Genomic DNA, 15,385 nt, shown 5'->3' on the forward strand with positions numbered 1-15,385 from the left:
AAAGCACCGTTTCCCCAAATAGTGGGTCGGGACCCCTAGCAATTTTTATGGGTTGTGGGTAAATACCCCTTTATTTCTTTTTTCCTACATTTTCTTTTTTATTATTATTATTTCAAAATATTTTCTAAACATTTTTTTTGGTGTACCATTAATTAGAGGGAAAGAAGTAGTGAAAATAATTAGTTTCGGTCCCAGGGATTTCTCTTTTGGGTTTCGACCTAAATCAATTGAGAAGCAGTGTAATAATACATGCAATCAAAAAATATATAAGGGAAAAAAAGATGTAAGTGTGGACCTTAAGTCCACAACTAGTTGCAACCATTATCCCCAAACTGCACCTGTCTGCAGTACATTTACTCAAGTACTGTACTTGAGTAAATTGTTTTGCCATTTTTACTTTACTGGAGTATTTCAGTCATTTTACTTCTACTCCACCGAACCTCAAAGGCAAATATTGTACTGTTTACTCCACTAAAAGCATTTGAAAACTTGAGTTACTAGTTACTTTGTAGATTTTGATTATTATTACTCAAGTAAAGAAAAATGTGAGTAGGCTACACTCTTCCACCAGTGCTATGCGTAGGTGTGGACTGGGCTTCTAAGTGCACGGATCCGGGGACCCCCAGGCCCAGGGGTTCCAGGGGGTCCCAAGCAAAATCAGTTTAACCATCTGTTATTTTCACAATGTTTGAATATTCTTGAAGCATTTTAACAGCACACATCGGGGCCCCATCGATCTGGAACACAGTATTTTTAGATGGGGGTCCGCGGCCAAATACATGTTAATTTGGGGGGTCCTTGACATGAAAAGAGTCGAGACAACAACGGTGATATATACATTGTTTAACATAAAGTGTTACTTAACCAAATCAAACAACGTCTTCGGTCAATTTACGGCAAAAATCCGCCATTGACTGGTTTCTAGCCCTGAAACATGACCTTCAGTCATGGATGAACCTCGACCTGGTGTTTGCACTTTCTCCATTTACGGCCTGTACATCTACATAAAGGTTCACATTTCAAATATAAAGTGCTTAGCCCATGGTCACGGATGTTACAATTATTTACGGACTATCAGAAGTATCCGTATCTTCCGTATTGTTCAATAAAAAGCATTTTAATCCCATCGGTGGCCATTTTCTTCGAATCCTCCTTATGCTTTCAACTACGCGACCCTATCGGTTGGGAGGTGTACTGCACTCTGATACAGTATAACTCTGTGAGAAAATGACCACCGATCGGATTTAAAATACTTTTTTTATTGAACAATACGGAAGATACTGGTACTTCTGAGGGCCCGAACATAATTGTAACATATGTGGCCATGGGGTAAGCACTTTATATTTGAAATATGAACGTTTACGTAGATGTACGGGCCGTACATGGAGAAAGTGCAAACACCAGGTTGAAGTTCATCCATGACGGACAGTCCGTGTGATCCATGGCTAATGGCGAATTGGCGATAGATTATTAAGGAAAAATTCACGAATTACCAGGTAAAATGTAGCCTAGTCCACAGAAGTTGCAATTCAAGTTGTCCGGAGTTTCGTCCATCCTCTTTAGTTGCTTCTTGTTGTGAGGAAAGTATTGAAATAACAGCTTAAAGTTGTTAGGAGTTTCAGTTTAACAATTAGGTCACTTTACAAAATGTGTTCCATCACAGCTGTTTCTTCCAGCCGTGATGAGGAGCGTCATAATCCTGCTGCTACCTTTAGAGGACGCTGTTCTGCAATTTCTATGTGTTGGTATTTTTGGCACATAGATAGGCCTATAAAGTGGTGTAAAGTAACTAAATACATTTACTCAAGTACTGTACTTAATTAAAAATGTTAGGTATTTCTTACTGTACTGGAGTATTTCCAATTTTCTGTACTTTTACTAACTCCACTTTAAGCACCAATATGGCTGAAGCCCAGTCCACATCTATGCTAGCAGTGGTGGAAGAAGTACTCACATGTTTTACTTGAGTAAAAGTATCAATACCCTATTGAGAAATACCCTGTTACAAGTTCAGCATTCAAAATGTACTTGAGTAAAATAATTGTTGGCATCAAAATGTACTTATGCAGAATGTCCCATTTCACAAGTGTTCAAATGTATAAAGATCCTTTGAAATAGCAGATCTAAGCTCACAACTTGTAGATAGGCTATTTTCAAATTGCCATTTGCCAAAGTATATAGGTCTGTAGTTCTGTAATAATAATACAAATCTACAAAGTAACTAGTACTTAACTTTTCAAATCATTTTAGTGGAGTAAAATATTTGCGGAGTGGAGTAGAAGTACAATGATTGAAAATTGGAAATACTCCAGTAAAAATGCCTCAAAATTTTACTCAAGTACAGTACTTGAGTAAATGTACTTAGTTACTTTCCACCACTGCTGACCAGTTGCAGACCGGTGAAATTTGGGGATAATGATTGCAGCATAGTTGTGGACTGGACTTTAGGTCCACACTTACATTTGATTTTGTCTTCGTTTTTGTTGTTGTTGATTGAATTAGCAGTAGTAGGCCTAACAGTCAAATATTATGCTAAAAGGATGACACAAAAAGCCCCAGGGGCTTGTTGTTTCCATTGTGGTCCAGCTGTGGTTTCAGTGCGTGTTGTGTTCAGTGTTGTAAAGTAAATAAGTACATTTACTCAAGTACAGTACTTAAGTATAATTTTGAGGTACTTTTACTGTACTGGAGTATTTCCAATTTTCAATTCTTCTACTTCTACTCCACTACATCTCAGTGGCAAATATTGTACTTTTACTCCACTATAATTATTTGAAAACTTTAGTTACTAGTTATTTTGCAGATATAATTTACTAATATAAAACATACATTAACAACTTTAGCCCTATTTTATACATAGGCTATTTGAAAATAGCCGATCAACAAGCTCAAAACGTGTCACATCGTGTTGTGAGCTTGTAGATCTGCTATTTTCAAACATTTTTTACTTTTGGTACTTTAAGTATATGTTGATGCTAATACTGTGTACTTTTACTCAAGTAACATTTTAAACATTTGCCCTTTACTTGTAACAGAGTATTTCTACATTGCAGTACTGATACTTTTACTTAAGTAAAAAATGTGAGTACTTTTTCCACCACTGGTTGTGTTTTGGTGTTGTCCTGTAGAAGAGGATGGAGCAAATGCCAACCTGCCCCTGCATGGTGTTGCTGTGTGGACACATCTTCTGCACCGCCTGTGTCAACTCCATGGAGGCAGACAACAGCATCCTGTGTCCAGATTGCAAGGTAGTTCCACCACAATCCACTGTATGATTGTTTATTCATATCAACCCATTAACACCTGAGGCCGATTCTACTATCCTAACAGTTTTCTGAAAAACGTATGTTTCCATGTCAGTGGTCCTCAAACCTTTTCATGTCAAGGACCCCCCCAAAATGTATTTGGCCGCAGACCCCCATCTCCAAATATTTTGTTCCAGGGACCCCCCAGAAGCAAAGATTTGAGTTGAAAATGTTTGCTTTAAACAATATGTGTAGGCTACTGCATTCAAAGTCACGATTTTTCAAAGATAGCAGATCTACGAGCTCATAGCGCAGCACTCACCGCACTATGAGCTTGTGTATCTGCTATTTTTGAAAAGCCAAAGAAATCTAAAATGACTCATGCGTTTCCAGCTTGGTATCCCGAACTTGAAAATGCATGTTCTGTTTAATAACACATGTAACACTTAACAGTGTTACTGATCCAAAACTGAGGAAGCCTTTGACTATGTACAGACTCAGTGACCACCACCTGGCAGTAGAAACAGGCAGACACAAACAGAACTGGCTGCCTAGAGAAGACAGACTGTGTTCACTCTGCTCTCAAGGGGAGGTGGAGACAGAGATACACTTTGTGTTACAATGTGACAAATATAAAGACTGACACAAACTCAGAATTTATGACAATACCTGTTGAAAGTATGCCTTTATGAACTTTGTCTCGTTTTAAGCCACACGCATGCACGCACGCTGGGCTGCTTGCACCAGCGTACATTGCTCAGACAAAATACAACATTTAGAGGTTAGGTTTATGGGCTCGGGTTGGAGTTATTTTAAACGCTGTAATTTTTATTTAGAGGGGAGAGTTTGATTTACATTGTGGTGTTGCTACATTTACTTGTGTAAAAAGCCTGAGTTCTTCCTCCACTGCTCAGAGTTAAAACGACACTCTGGATTTGACTGTGTAGAGGGCAGGTACCAACGTGTCACACCTGACTTATAAAAGGAATCCCTCCCATGATTTGAAAAGCTCCAGCTCCGGCTGACTGTCTGCACAGTGAACATGAAGACTCTCCAGAGCCTGTTTATTGTGGCTTTAGCCCTCTCTATTGGTGAGTAGCACTTTTACAAATGTTGTAAAATTTGCTAAAAAATACTTACGTATTCAAAAGTACATGCTTTTGAAAAGACTTCAGTATTCAAAAGTAAAAGCAAATGTTAGTATCAATGCATTGTAGTGATGTTTTCACAACACATTTATAGAACTCTCTGAAGACCATCTTAATGACTTGCACGTAGAACCACTACAAAGCCTATAAAATCAACAAAAAGGAAAACCCTGTAAACATTCAGTAAACATGTAGACATTTGAAAATAAATGAACCTCTTCTCATTCTCAAAATCTTAAACATTGACTTGAGATATGGGTGTTCTGGTTTATCTGGTTTGTCAGACTCATTGAGTCACTCGGCGCATACTTCTCTGCCTTTTGTGTGAGTGAAAGAGAGAGCAGTGGCGTCATGGCAAGGTTAGGGTTTCCAACTCCCAGAGATTAAAATAAGGGACACCTATCCTGGGCGTGCGGCCAAGCCCCGCGGCCCCCCCCCAAAAATGGAAACCCCCGAAATGCATAGAAAACTATGCATTAATACCTATAACACAATACAAACACAATGGTCTTACACATGCATTAGGCTACTATTCATGATTTAAAAAAAAAAAGGTATGGCACCTGCCATAACTTGCTATACCCAATTGACGCCCCTGAGAGAGAGAGTAGAGATGGATAGCCTTGTATTTTGTACTTAAATATTGTACTTTTTACTCCAATTACTACAAATACAATTATTTAAAAACTTTAGTTACTAGTTACTTTGTAGGTTTTGGAGGGGGTGTGTCTGATAAAATGAATATCAAATATCTAAATACTGAATCAAGCTCTTTTTTGACTACAAGCATGGTGGTCATGAACAGATATTATACAGATATTATAGGAAATTCATACATACATTCAATATGTGTGTCTGTTTGAGTGTAATGTACATGCATTTATGTGGGAATATTTAATTGTGTGTGTTTACTTGCATTACTATATTTGTGAGGTCCATACAATATCACAGGTCCATATGATCATGACAAGTCCCTGGCCCAGTTTAGAGGCATGATGCTGTGTGTGATGCCGGACAGCTCGCCCATCTTTGACTATGCTGACTATGGCTGCTACTGCGGTTTGGGAGGCTCCGGGACCCCCGTGGACGGACTGGACAGGTCAGTGCCCTTTCACCATCACAAAGTGATGAACAGCCTACATCAGTGGTTCTCAAACCTTTTCATGCCAAGTAAAGTAAAAGTACCTCAAATAGAGTAAATCTTGCTTAGTTACTTTACCCAGTGGTAGGCAACAGGTGGCCCGAGGGCCAGAATTGGCCCGCCAGCGATAAACTCATGGTCCGACAGATTATTTTGTAATTAATTTACAATGGCTGACTGACGGTCCAGGTAGGATATGGACAGCAATAGCTTTGCATTGATGAAACCGGGTAGGATGAACAAATAGTTATAGTTTCCATTCTTTGAATGTTATGTTTTCACTGTCAACTTTACTCTTTGAGACCTTTGGATGAAAAACGTCTCTTATGTTTAAAAACAAACCAAAGCTTTGTTTCACATGCCTTAACCCATTTAGACCTGAGGCCGATTCTAAAAATGTTTTTGAAAAGTTTTTTGAAAAACTTCAAATATGTATTAAAAAATTACCAAAAATGTATGTTGCTATATACTGTACATAGCAACATTAACCCCGAAAGGGATTCCCGTCCTGAAAGGTATAGTTACAAATAGGGGTTCCCGCCCAAAATGGGTTAATTCATACATTGTTTCTCTCCGTTCTAAGAGACCTTAAACCATGAAAGAGCTCTTGTTCAAAAAGGTGTATGACTCCCTGACTCCAGATAAAATGTTCTTTTGAAACTTTTTGATGAACTAAATATTCCGTAACAGCCACATTCAAGGATGAGGCCTGCACAAAAAGATTACACAAGAATTTCTGTATGCACCTGTAACATTTTATTCCACACGCATTTATATCAATTGTTATACCACACACATCTTTATTTATTAACTGTTATAACAATATAGTTATTATTGTCTCCGCCAGACCGAAAGGCATGGCGAGAGAGTATGTTTTGCACCCGCTCAAAACTGTGCACACACACTCCCTGGATGCCAATTCAGAACCTCTGCCCCAAATCTTTCACATGGGCCTGTTCAGGTGCCATCAGGAGGCCGATTTGTGCAAAACCCATTTACTCTTACAGATTTTATTCCAAACGTCATGCAAATCGGTACACAAGTATAGTCATGTGATCAACACGGATCTGTCCGATTTTCCATATTCCATCCTCATTGGCTAAGATTGGCTTCCAAAGTTTGCAGGATATGTCTGTTTTAAACAAAATGTCCCAAATCATGAACTCAGCGTGCGATTTACGTGAAATTTTGCATGCACATTCACACTAGGCCGAGGAAGAAATGCCACCCTTTTCACATTGGCCTGTTATAGCGCCACCAGCAGGTCTAAAAAACACATTTTTGGAACAAAGTGCCTCAAATCATGAAGGCAGTGTCCGATTGCCGGGAAAGGCCTAAGAAGAAATCATCACATTGGCCTATTATATCGCCACCAGGAGGCCACAGTAACCTACCTGACCTGGCGGAGACCTGTGCTCCAAGGAGCACTTTTTCTAGTTACATTATGTGCAGAGCCGTAGGAAGCCATTCCCAGTTGGGGGGGATATATTTGTACCGGCCCACGTTCGGGACATGGGCGCGCGTATCGGTTCGGGTTGGTTCGGGTGTCTTTGTGCTCCGCGGCCCACGGGGGACGAATCCCCCCCGTCCCCCCCCCTTTCCTACGGCCCTGCATATGTGTCTCTTTCGTTGAAATGTAGGTGCTGTCAGGTACATGACTATTACATATTTGTCTCTTTCGTTGAAATGTAGGTGCTGTCAGGTACATGACTATTGTTACATATTTGTCTCTTTCGTTGAAATGTAGGTGCTGTCAAGTACATGACCGTTGTTACGCTGCTGCTCAGCAGCATCCTGAGTGCCGGTACATCATTGACCACCCTTACATCGAGCTCTACTCCTGGAGCTGTGACCACGACGATAGGAAGCCAACCTGTCTAAGTAAATACACTTGTACTGGTCCCTATTTATTTGACACATTCTTGCTGTAAAAAAATGACAAAAAAAACACTTCTTTATAAAACGTTTAGTTCAGTTAGTTGATTCAGATTGGCTGAGTATTGTAACATCTTGTTCAGCGATTCTCAACCATTGGCAAACGCTAAGATTTTATTGATAATATCATAACATTAATATAGAAATAACATAACAAAATATCATGAGGTTGAGAAAAGGTTGAGAACCACTGGTCTTGTTTACAATATTAACCTAAAGTTCCATGGATATATTACCGTTCGCAATTTAGTTTCTCCTATTGCAAGGTAAGAGCGTATATGCAAGGTTTCACACACCAAAAAAAAGTTTATTGTGTCCTTGGAAAACGATTTATTTTCATAACTTTCCAAGTTATGAAAAGTAAATTCACTAAATGGGAACAGGCGTATACATGGGCCTTTACTGTATACATTTCTTGAAAAATAAAGTGTTGCCACAGACACTGACTAGATGATATCCTCGGTGACATACTACTTCTGGCCTCTGTCGATCCCAGCGTATCGCTCTACAGTTAATTTATAATTCCTTATCTTTGATAAACTGCCTCCCAGAAAGGTAGTGGAGGGTAAACTAACCACTGTTTAAAGATTGGGCCTGGCTCATACTGTGAAATATATGTTTACCCGTCTGTCTGAGCAACTGTTAGGATTCTTTTAGGTGCTGTAAGTGATATTGTTTTGGTTAAAGATGCTATAAGTGAGATATATGCGTATATATACTGTATATTGACCACATTTCTATACTCCGAATTAACCGAGGATTTTACTTTCCCATCCCCAGGCAATAACAATGAATGTGAGATGTTTATCTGCGAGTGTGACAGGAAGGCTGCAGAGTGCTTTGGCAGGAATACCTGGAATCCTGACCATGAACACCTGCCCAGCGACCAATGTGTATGAAATACCCACCTTTTATGTGATACCTACTACTACTACTACTACACCTACTGGATGATGATAGAGCTGTCATGAAAATAAAATTCATTTTGGAACCAAAAAACCTTAGTACATGATAAGTAATTATAATTTATTTGCAAGTATGAGACTGTGCAAAAGTACATTTTACTGAATGAGACTGGAATCCTCATTCTACTGGTCGAGGAATTTCAAGTGGGAGTTTGTTTAATAAACCCATTTGAAGCGGAGCTTTAGTATTCAACACCATTTATTCTCTTCTTCCTTTTAATTGCAGATTGATATGCATTAGGCCACAGAACCCCATTAGAGTTATTTTAAATATTTTAACCCCATTAGAGTTATTTTTAAAAATCATAGCGCGGCACCGAGTGCCACGCTATGATTTTTTGAAAAACGAGGAAACTTTGTGGAAATCTTATATATATTGTGTATATGTTTTAAGACGAATATTTTTAACTCCGATCTGTGCTTCTGGGGGTCCCTGGAACAACCTATTTTGAGATGGGGGTCCGCGGCCAAATATCCTTTTGGGTGGTCCTTGACATGGAAAAGTTTGAGAACCACTGATATTATAGCGACATACGTTTTTCAGAAAACAGTTAGGATTTAGAAGACATCTTATCTTATCTTATCTTACTACTATATAATTGACAAAAGCTCAGAAAGTTCGTCCGGGATTCGCATGCACAGGATCACTCCACATGCCTCCAAGACCCGCCACAGACTGTTGATCAGAGCTTTGGCTATGTTTTAGGCATCTTACCTCACCTCGATCAGCGATAAGACTCTCGGCTTGATTGATTCTCTGATTTGCCTATCAGACCCTCAGCCTGATCTGGCAGGTTGCCATAGCAACCAGATACAGGAAGTCTGACCTCTTTATCACGTGAGGGCTATTAGGTCCGCAAAGCAAAGCAGGGAGGAGAGGAGCCGAGAGGAGAGGAGAGGCCAGAGGGGCCGGACATCGCATGACGTGTGTGCAGAGTGACTAGGCCAGCAAAGGTCGCCGTTCATGAATATCTCTTACAGAGCCATGCCACGGAAAATAAAACTATCTCTGGGCCGTCGGACCCGAGACGCCAAGCAGGAACTCAGACAAAGCAGATGAGGATCTCAAACATAACTTTACTAGTAGGAATAGTGCAGATTTAACAACCAATACAGAACTCATAACATTACACTAAACATGACGACAAGGAACCTGACAAACAACTTATGACCCAGCACTGAACACACACAGAAACACAGTCTTTATAGTCACAGCAGCTCGTCAACAAACCAGGCTCAGCTGATCCTCACAGGTGATGGCATTCAGTAGCCTGGTTCCAGACCATAGACCCCGCCCACTCTCTGAGGGGACTGCCCCTCTTGGTCTGGTGTTGTATGTGAGCCTAGGATTTATTCGGTACAAAAAGTACCATCCAATGAGAGTCCGAGGTGGGGATTCTAAACCAATTATAATTGGTTTAGGGAAATTCTAATCACCTCCCCCTTGTAATCGCCTACACTGGAGCCAACGTCAGACTGAAGCTCCACGCAGCTTCAGTCTGATAATCAGGCTAGGCATTCAGGGCAATCAGACTCATGGAGCAGAGCAAGGGAGGGGCAGAGGCACACTCAGAGGCAAACAGTCACATGGGCCCACTGTAGAGGCTGAGATTGTGACATCCTCAGCTCGTGATATTTGCCGTGAAACGTATTTCGAAATGTCCAGTCAAATGACGTGTGGTTTGTCCGCAAGGGTCTTTCCAAGTTCTCTTTCTTCACCATCACTGTGCAGTTCTAGCTGATGAGACAAATACTTAGAGTAGAATAATAATGAGAGGGCTCTATTCAGTTCCATGTATGGTACACAAATACATATGGCTGAGATTTCAGTTTCTTTTTGTCAGTTCTCATTCTGCTGGAAAAGTCTAGTCAAATGATGTATGGTTTGTCAGAAAGGGTCTTTCCAAGTTCCCTTTCTTCACTTACTGCGTAGTTGTTGCAATTCATTCCCAAACTCATTCAACTGATGTCTTGTCTCATTAGATGTGGTTGAAAAATAGTAGTACAGTAGCTTAATAAACAGGTAACACACGTGTCGTGTACCATTGATATGCTGCCAGGGTCAATCCTGTGTTAATTCACACTGCCCCACTCATTTGTTCGTTTCAAGAGTTATTTAAAAAAGGAAGCGCTCCCAGGATTTGAAGAGCTCCATCTCCGGCTGACTGTCTGCACACTCACAACATGAAGACCCTCCAGAGCCTGTTTCTTGTGGCTTTAGCCCTCTCTATTGGTGAGTAGCACTTTACAAATGTTGTTGATCATGACTACAAGCATGGTGGTCATATGAACTATAGATTGTACACTTCTTTTTCAAAGGTTTTCACAATTTGTTAAAATCAAGGCATTGTGAGCTTATAGATTGGCTATTTTTGAACAGCCGAAGTATAAAATAGGGCTTCATTGGTTTGGTTTATGTATTAATAATCTAAATCTGAAAAGTAACAACAATACAATATTCGCCTCTGAGATGTAGTGGAGTAGAAGTATCAAGTATTGAAAAATATAAATGATTGGTGTATTACTGAAATACAAGTAAAAGCAATACTTACGTATTCAAAAGTACATGCTTTTGAAAAGACTTAATCAAAAGTAAAAGCAAATGTTAGTATCAATGCATTGTAGTAATGTTTTCACAACGCATTTATAGAACATTGTAAATCTCACCACCACCTTAATGACTTGCATGTAGAACCACTACAAAGCCTATAAAAACACCTATAAAAACATAGAAATTAAATCGACAAAAAGGAAAACCCTGTAAACATTCAGTAAACATGTCGACATTTGAAAATAAATGAACCTCTTCTCATTCCAAAAATTTTAAACATTGACTTGAGATATGGGTGTTCTGGTTTATTTGTCAGACTCATTGAGTCCCTCAGCGCGTACTTCTCTGCCTTTTGTGTGAGTGAAAGAGAAATAGAGTAGAGCCTTGCGCGCCTGCAGTGGTGTAAAGTAACTGAGTATTATGTACTCAAGTACTGTACTTAAGTACACTTTTGAGGTATTTTTACTTTACTGGAGTATTTCCCATTTTCAATACTTTCACTTCTACTCCACTACATCTCAGTGGCAAATATTGTACTCACAAATTTGACTTAAGTACAATACTCAAGTAGATATAGTTACTGTCCATCACTGGAAATAATGAAGTGAAGTACCATAAGTATAGCATTAAAATGTGCTTAAGTCCAGTACTTGCTGACCATGACTTGTTTGACTATTATACAAGCATGGTGGTCATATGAACTATAGATATTATAGGAAATTCATACATACATTCAATATGTGTGTCTGTTTGAGTGTACTGTAGCCTACATGCATTTACTGTATGTGGGAATATTTAATTGTGTGTGTTTACTTGTATTACTATATTTGTGAGGTCCATACGTCCCCAGAAGTAGCAGAATTAGTAGTAGAAATTGAGAAATAGACATTATGAGGACAAATTTGCTGGTCCTCACAAGATAAATTGTTGTTTTATGGTTAAAACAAATTATATTTTTTGTTTCAAATCTTTTTTATTGTGAAGCACAGGGTAGGATTATACATTTCTGTTCCTATACATAGATTGCTTCCTTTTTTGTCAAAAACAAACAGACATATACACACAATAGTAAAACAAATTCTAATTTTAGAGTTTGGCTTACAATTAGGAAAATATTCAGGTTAGGATTAGGATCAAGCACTTAGAGGTTAGGTTAAGGGGTTGGAGTTTGGAGTTATGCCTGTGTTATACTTAGCTGCGCACCGAAAATAGTCGATCTACAAGTGGTGGTGAGCTTGTAGATCGTCTATTTTCAGTTTCAGGTTTAGTGTTATAAATGGTGAACGTGTGTGTGTTTTGTGCTGTTCCAGCCCAGGCATTTTTGCCATCGTTTAGAGCCATGATACTGTGTGTGATGCCGGACAGCTCGCCCATCTTTGACTATACTGACTATGGCTTCTACTGCGGTAAGGGGGGCTCCGGGACCCCCGTGGACGGACTGGACAGGTCAGTGCCCTTTCACCACCACAAAGTGATGAAGAGCCTACATCAGTGGTTCTCAAACTTTGTCATGTCAAGTTAAGTAAAAGTACCTCAAATAGAGTAAATCTTACTTTACCCAGTGGTAGAAAATAATTTACAATGGCTGACTGACGGTCCAGGTATAGGCTATGGACAGCAATAGCTTTGCGTTGATGAAACCGAGTAAGATGAACAAATAGTTATATTTTCCATTCTTTGAATGTTATGTTTTCACTGTCAACTTTCCTCTTTGAGACATTTGGATTAAAAACTTCATACGTTTAAAAAAACAAACCAAAGCTTTGTTTCACATGCCTTAAATTATACGTTGTTTCTCTCCGTTCTAAGAGACCTTAAACCATGAAAGAGCTCTTGTTCAAAAAGGAGTGTGACTCCTTGTCTTCAGATAAAATGTTCTTTTGAAACTTTTTGATGAACTAAATATTCTGTAAATGCCACATTCAAGGATGAGGCCTGCACAAAAAGATTGTGCATTAAGCATTTCTGTATGCACCTGTAACATTTGATTCCACATGCATTATGAGGAATCAATTGTTTTACCACACACATCTTTATTTATTAACTTTTATAACAATTGTACATAAGGTAGTTTTTTTACAAGTTCCAGGTACTACATTAGCCATCGATTGTGTTCTTGTGGCCCACCATCTAATGGCTTAGAAAAAGTTTGGTACTTGCTCAGCCCTGCTTCACACCACTGCACCAGGTGCATCAGACAATTCATCAGTGTGAACATTCTTGGCCAGTGAGCTGATTCAGATTCAGAAGTCTCAATTTTGTCTCTTTCTTTGACATTTAGGTGCTGTCAGGTGCATGACTAGTCTCCTATAGCCAGACTCTTCCACAGCTCCGCCTACCCGACAGTAGGGAGAGCTGTGGAGAGTCTGGCTATGCGAGACTAGTGCATGACTATTGTTGTTACAAATGTGTCTCTTTTGTTGAAATGTAGGTGTTGTCAGGTACATGACCATTGTTACAATGATGCTCAGCGGCATCCTAAGTGCTGGTACATCATTGACCACCCTTACATCGAGTACTACCGCTGGAGCTGCGACCACAATAGGAAGCCAACCTGTCTAAGTAAGTATAGGCTACACTTGAACTGGTCCCTATTTAATCAATCTGGGATCCCAGGTCAAATAAAAAGGAAAAACAGCGCCCCCAGCGTTTTTCACTTAGCTCTGAATCTGTTCTTGAGAGATTACTATTTATTTGACACATTCTTGCTGTAAAAACAACAACAAAAAAACACATCTTTGTAAAATGTTAATGTTAATGTTTAGTTCAGTTAGTTGATTCAGATTGGCTGAGTCCCAGTAAAATACGTCTTGTTCAGCGATTCTCAACCTGTGGCCCCGGGGCCCACTGGTGGGCCATGAGGATATTGCACGCGAGCCCCCAAAAAATTGGCAAACGCTTTTTTGATAACATCATAACATTGACATAAAAATAATGTAACAACATTTCTTGATATTTTTTCTTTAAAATCTTGAAAAATGTGTTTCCATTTTTCAACTCAATTGATTGATTGACCATCAACATAAACACTGAAAATGCTCGCGGCCCACCCATCTGACCACTTAACACGACAGCCGTGTTAAGTGGTCAGATGGGTGGGCTAGGAACACTTTCAAGATTTCCAAGTGGGCCCTGATCCAGAAAAGGTTGACACTGGTCTTGTTTACATTATTAACCTAAAGTTCCATGGATATATTACCGTTCGCAATTTAGTTTTTCCTATGGCAAGGTAAGAGCGTATGTGCAAGGTTTCACACACCAAAACTAAGTTTATTGTGTCCTTGGAAAACTTTATTTTCATAACTTTCCGAGTTATGAAAAGTAAATACACTAAATGGCAACGGGTGTATAAATGGGCCTTTACTGTATACATTTCTTGAAAATTAAAGTGTCGCCACAGACAGTGACTAGATGATATCCTCAGTGACAGTGACATACTACCATTACCATTGGCCTCTGTCGACCCCAGCGTATTGCTCTACAGTTAATTCATAATTCCTTATCGCTGATGAACTGCCTCCCAGAAAGGTAGTGGAGGGTAAACTAACCACTGTTTAAAGATTGGGCCTGGCTCATAATGTGAAATATAGTTTACCCGTCTGTCTGAGCAACTGTTAGGATTCTTTTAGGTGCTGTAAGTGATATTGTTTTGGTTAAAGGTGCTATAAGACTTCTTCTTCTTTCGTGTGTCATCATCAGATGTCCAGTTCAGTAGTGTACAGCCACGCCCTCGTCTCAGGTCCCACATCGAAGAGGCCGGCCTCCGAGGGTGGTTTATACAGGGGACAGACTATGATTATGTGCTCAGCGGTCTGCTCCGGCTCCCCATACTCGCATGCTGCTCCGTCCGCCAGGCCCCACTTCCTCATGGATGTTTTGAAGCATCCGACCCCGGTTCGCAGGCGGTTCAGCAGGGTCCATTGCCGGCGTGGCAGTTCCTCTCCTTTAATGCCGCCTCCCGGGTCCTGGATGTAACGGTGGATGCGTGTGGGCCCGGCCAACTCCCACTCCTGCTTCCAGGCTGCTGCCAGCCATGCCTCTGTAGACAGGTCCTCAGGGATGGACCTGAGCAGCTCTTGTACCGCCTTGTTGTACGGGTGGCGGGACTTGAGCCTATCTAGAGGCAACACTGTTGTGGTGGTGTTGTGCAGGATATGCCAGTCATGTCTACGGGCTTTCCTTGCAAGGGGTGCTATAAGTGAGATATATGCGTATAATATATATGTATATTGACCACATTTCTATACTCTGAATTAACAGAGGATTTTACTTTCCCATCCTCAGGCAAAAACAACGAATGTGAGATGTTTATCTGCGAGTGTGACAGGAAGGCTGCAGAGTGCTTCGGCAGGAATACCTGGAATCCTGACCATGAACACCTGCCCAGCGACCATGTATGA

At 40.1% G+C, this 15,385-nt stretch overlaps 2 protein-coding genes across 5 annotated transcripts; both read left to right on the forward strand.

The window, feature by feature from the left end:
* Nucleotides 1–4,241: 4,241 nt before the first annotated feature.
* Nucleotides 4,242–8,428, forward strand: LOC308102042 (phospholipase A2-like). 4 transcript variants are annotated; one of them, XM_080451635.1, is made up of 4 exons: nucleotides 4,242–4,336; nucleotides 5,382–5,492; nucleotides 7,282–7,415; nucleotides 8,250–8,428. In XM_080451635.1, the coding sequence occupies exons 2-4, from the start codon at nucleotides 5,386–5,388 to the stop codon at nucleotides 8,366–8,368; spliced, it is 360 nt and encodes a 119-aa protein (XP_080307761.1). In that variant the 5' UTR covers nucleotides 4,242–4,336; nucleotides 5,382–5,385; the 3' UTR covers nucleotides 8,369–8,428. The 4 variants fall into 4 exon arrangements, with proteins under 4 accessions (XP_080307761.1, XP_080307760.1, XP_080307759.1 ...); XM_080451634.1 differs by having other exon boundaries at nucleotides 4,269–4,336; nucleotides 5,377–5,492; XM_080451633.1 differs by having other exon boundaries at nucleotides 4,271–4,336; nucleotides 5,345–5,492.
* Nucleotides 8,429–10,517: 2,089 nt separating this feature from the next.
* LOC308101320 (phospholipase A2, minor isoenzyme-like) lies at nucleotides 10,518–15,385 on the forward strand (the record flags this gene model as incomplete). The annotated part of the gene is made up of 4 exons (XM_080450745.1): nucleotides 10,518–10,667; nucleotides 12,296–12,431; nucleotides 13,417–13,547; nucleotides 15,270–15,385. Exons 1-4 carry the CDS (start codon nucleotides 10,619–10,621, stop codon nucleotides 15,383–15,385), a joined length of 432 nt encoding a protein of 143 aa, XP_080306871.1. The 5' UTR covers nucleotides 10,518–10,618.

This window comes from Gymnoscopelus braueri, assembly GCF_963280865.1.
Source record: "Gymnoscopelus braueri genome assembly, chromosome: 15".
NCBI lineage: Eukaryota > Metazoa > Chordata > Actinopteri > Myctophiformes > Myctophidae > Gymnoscopelus > Gymnoscopelus braueri.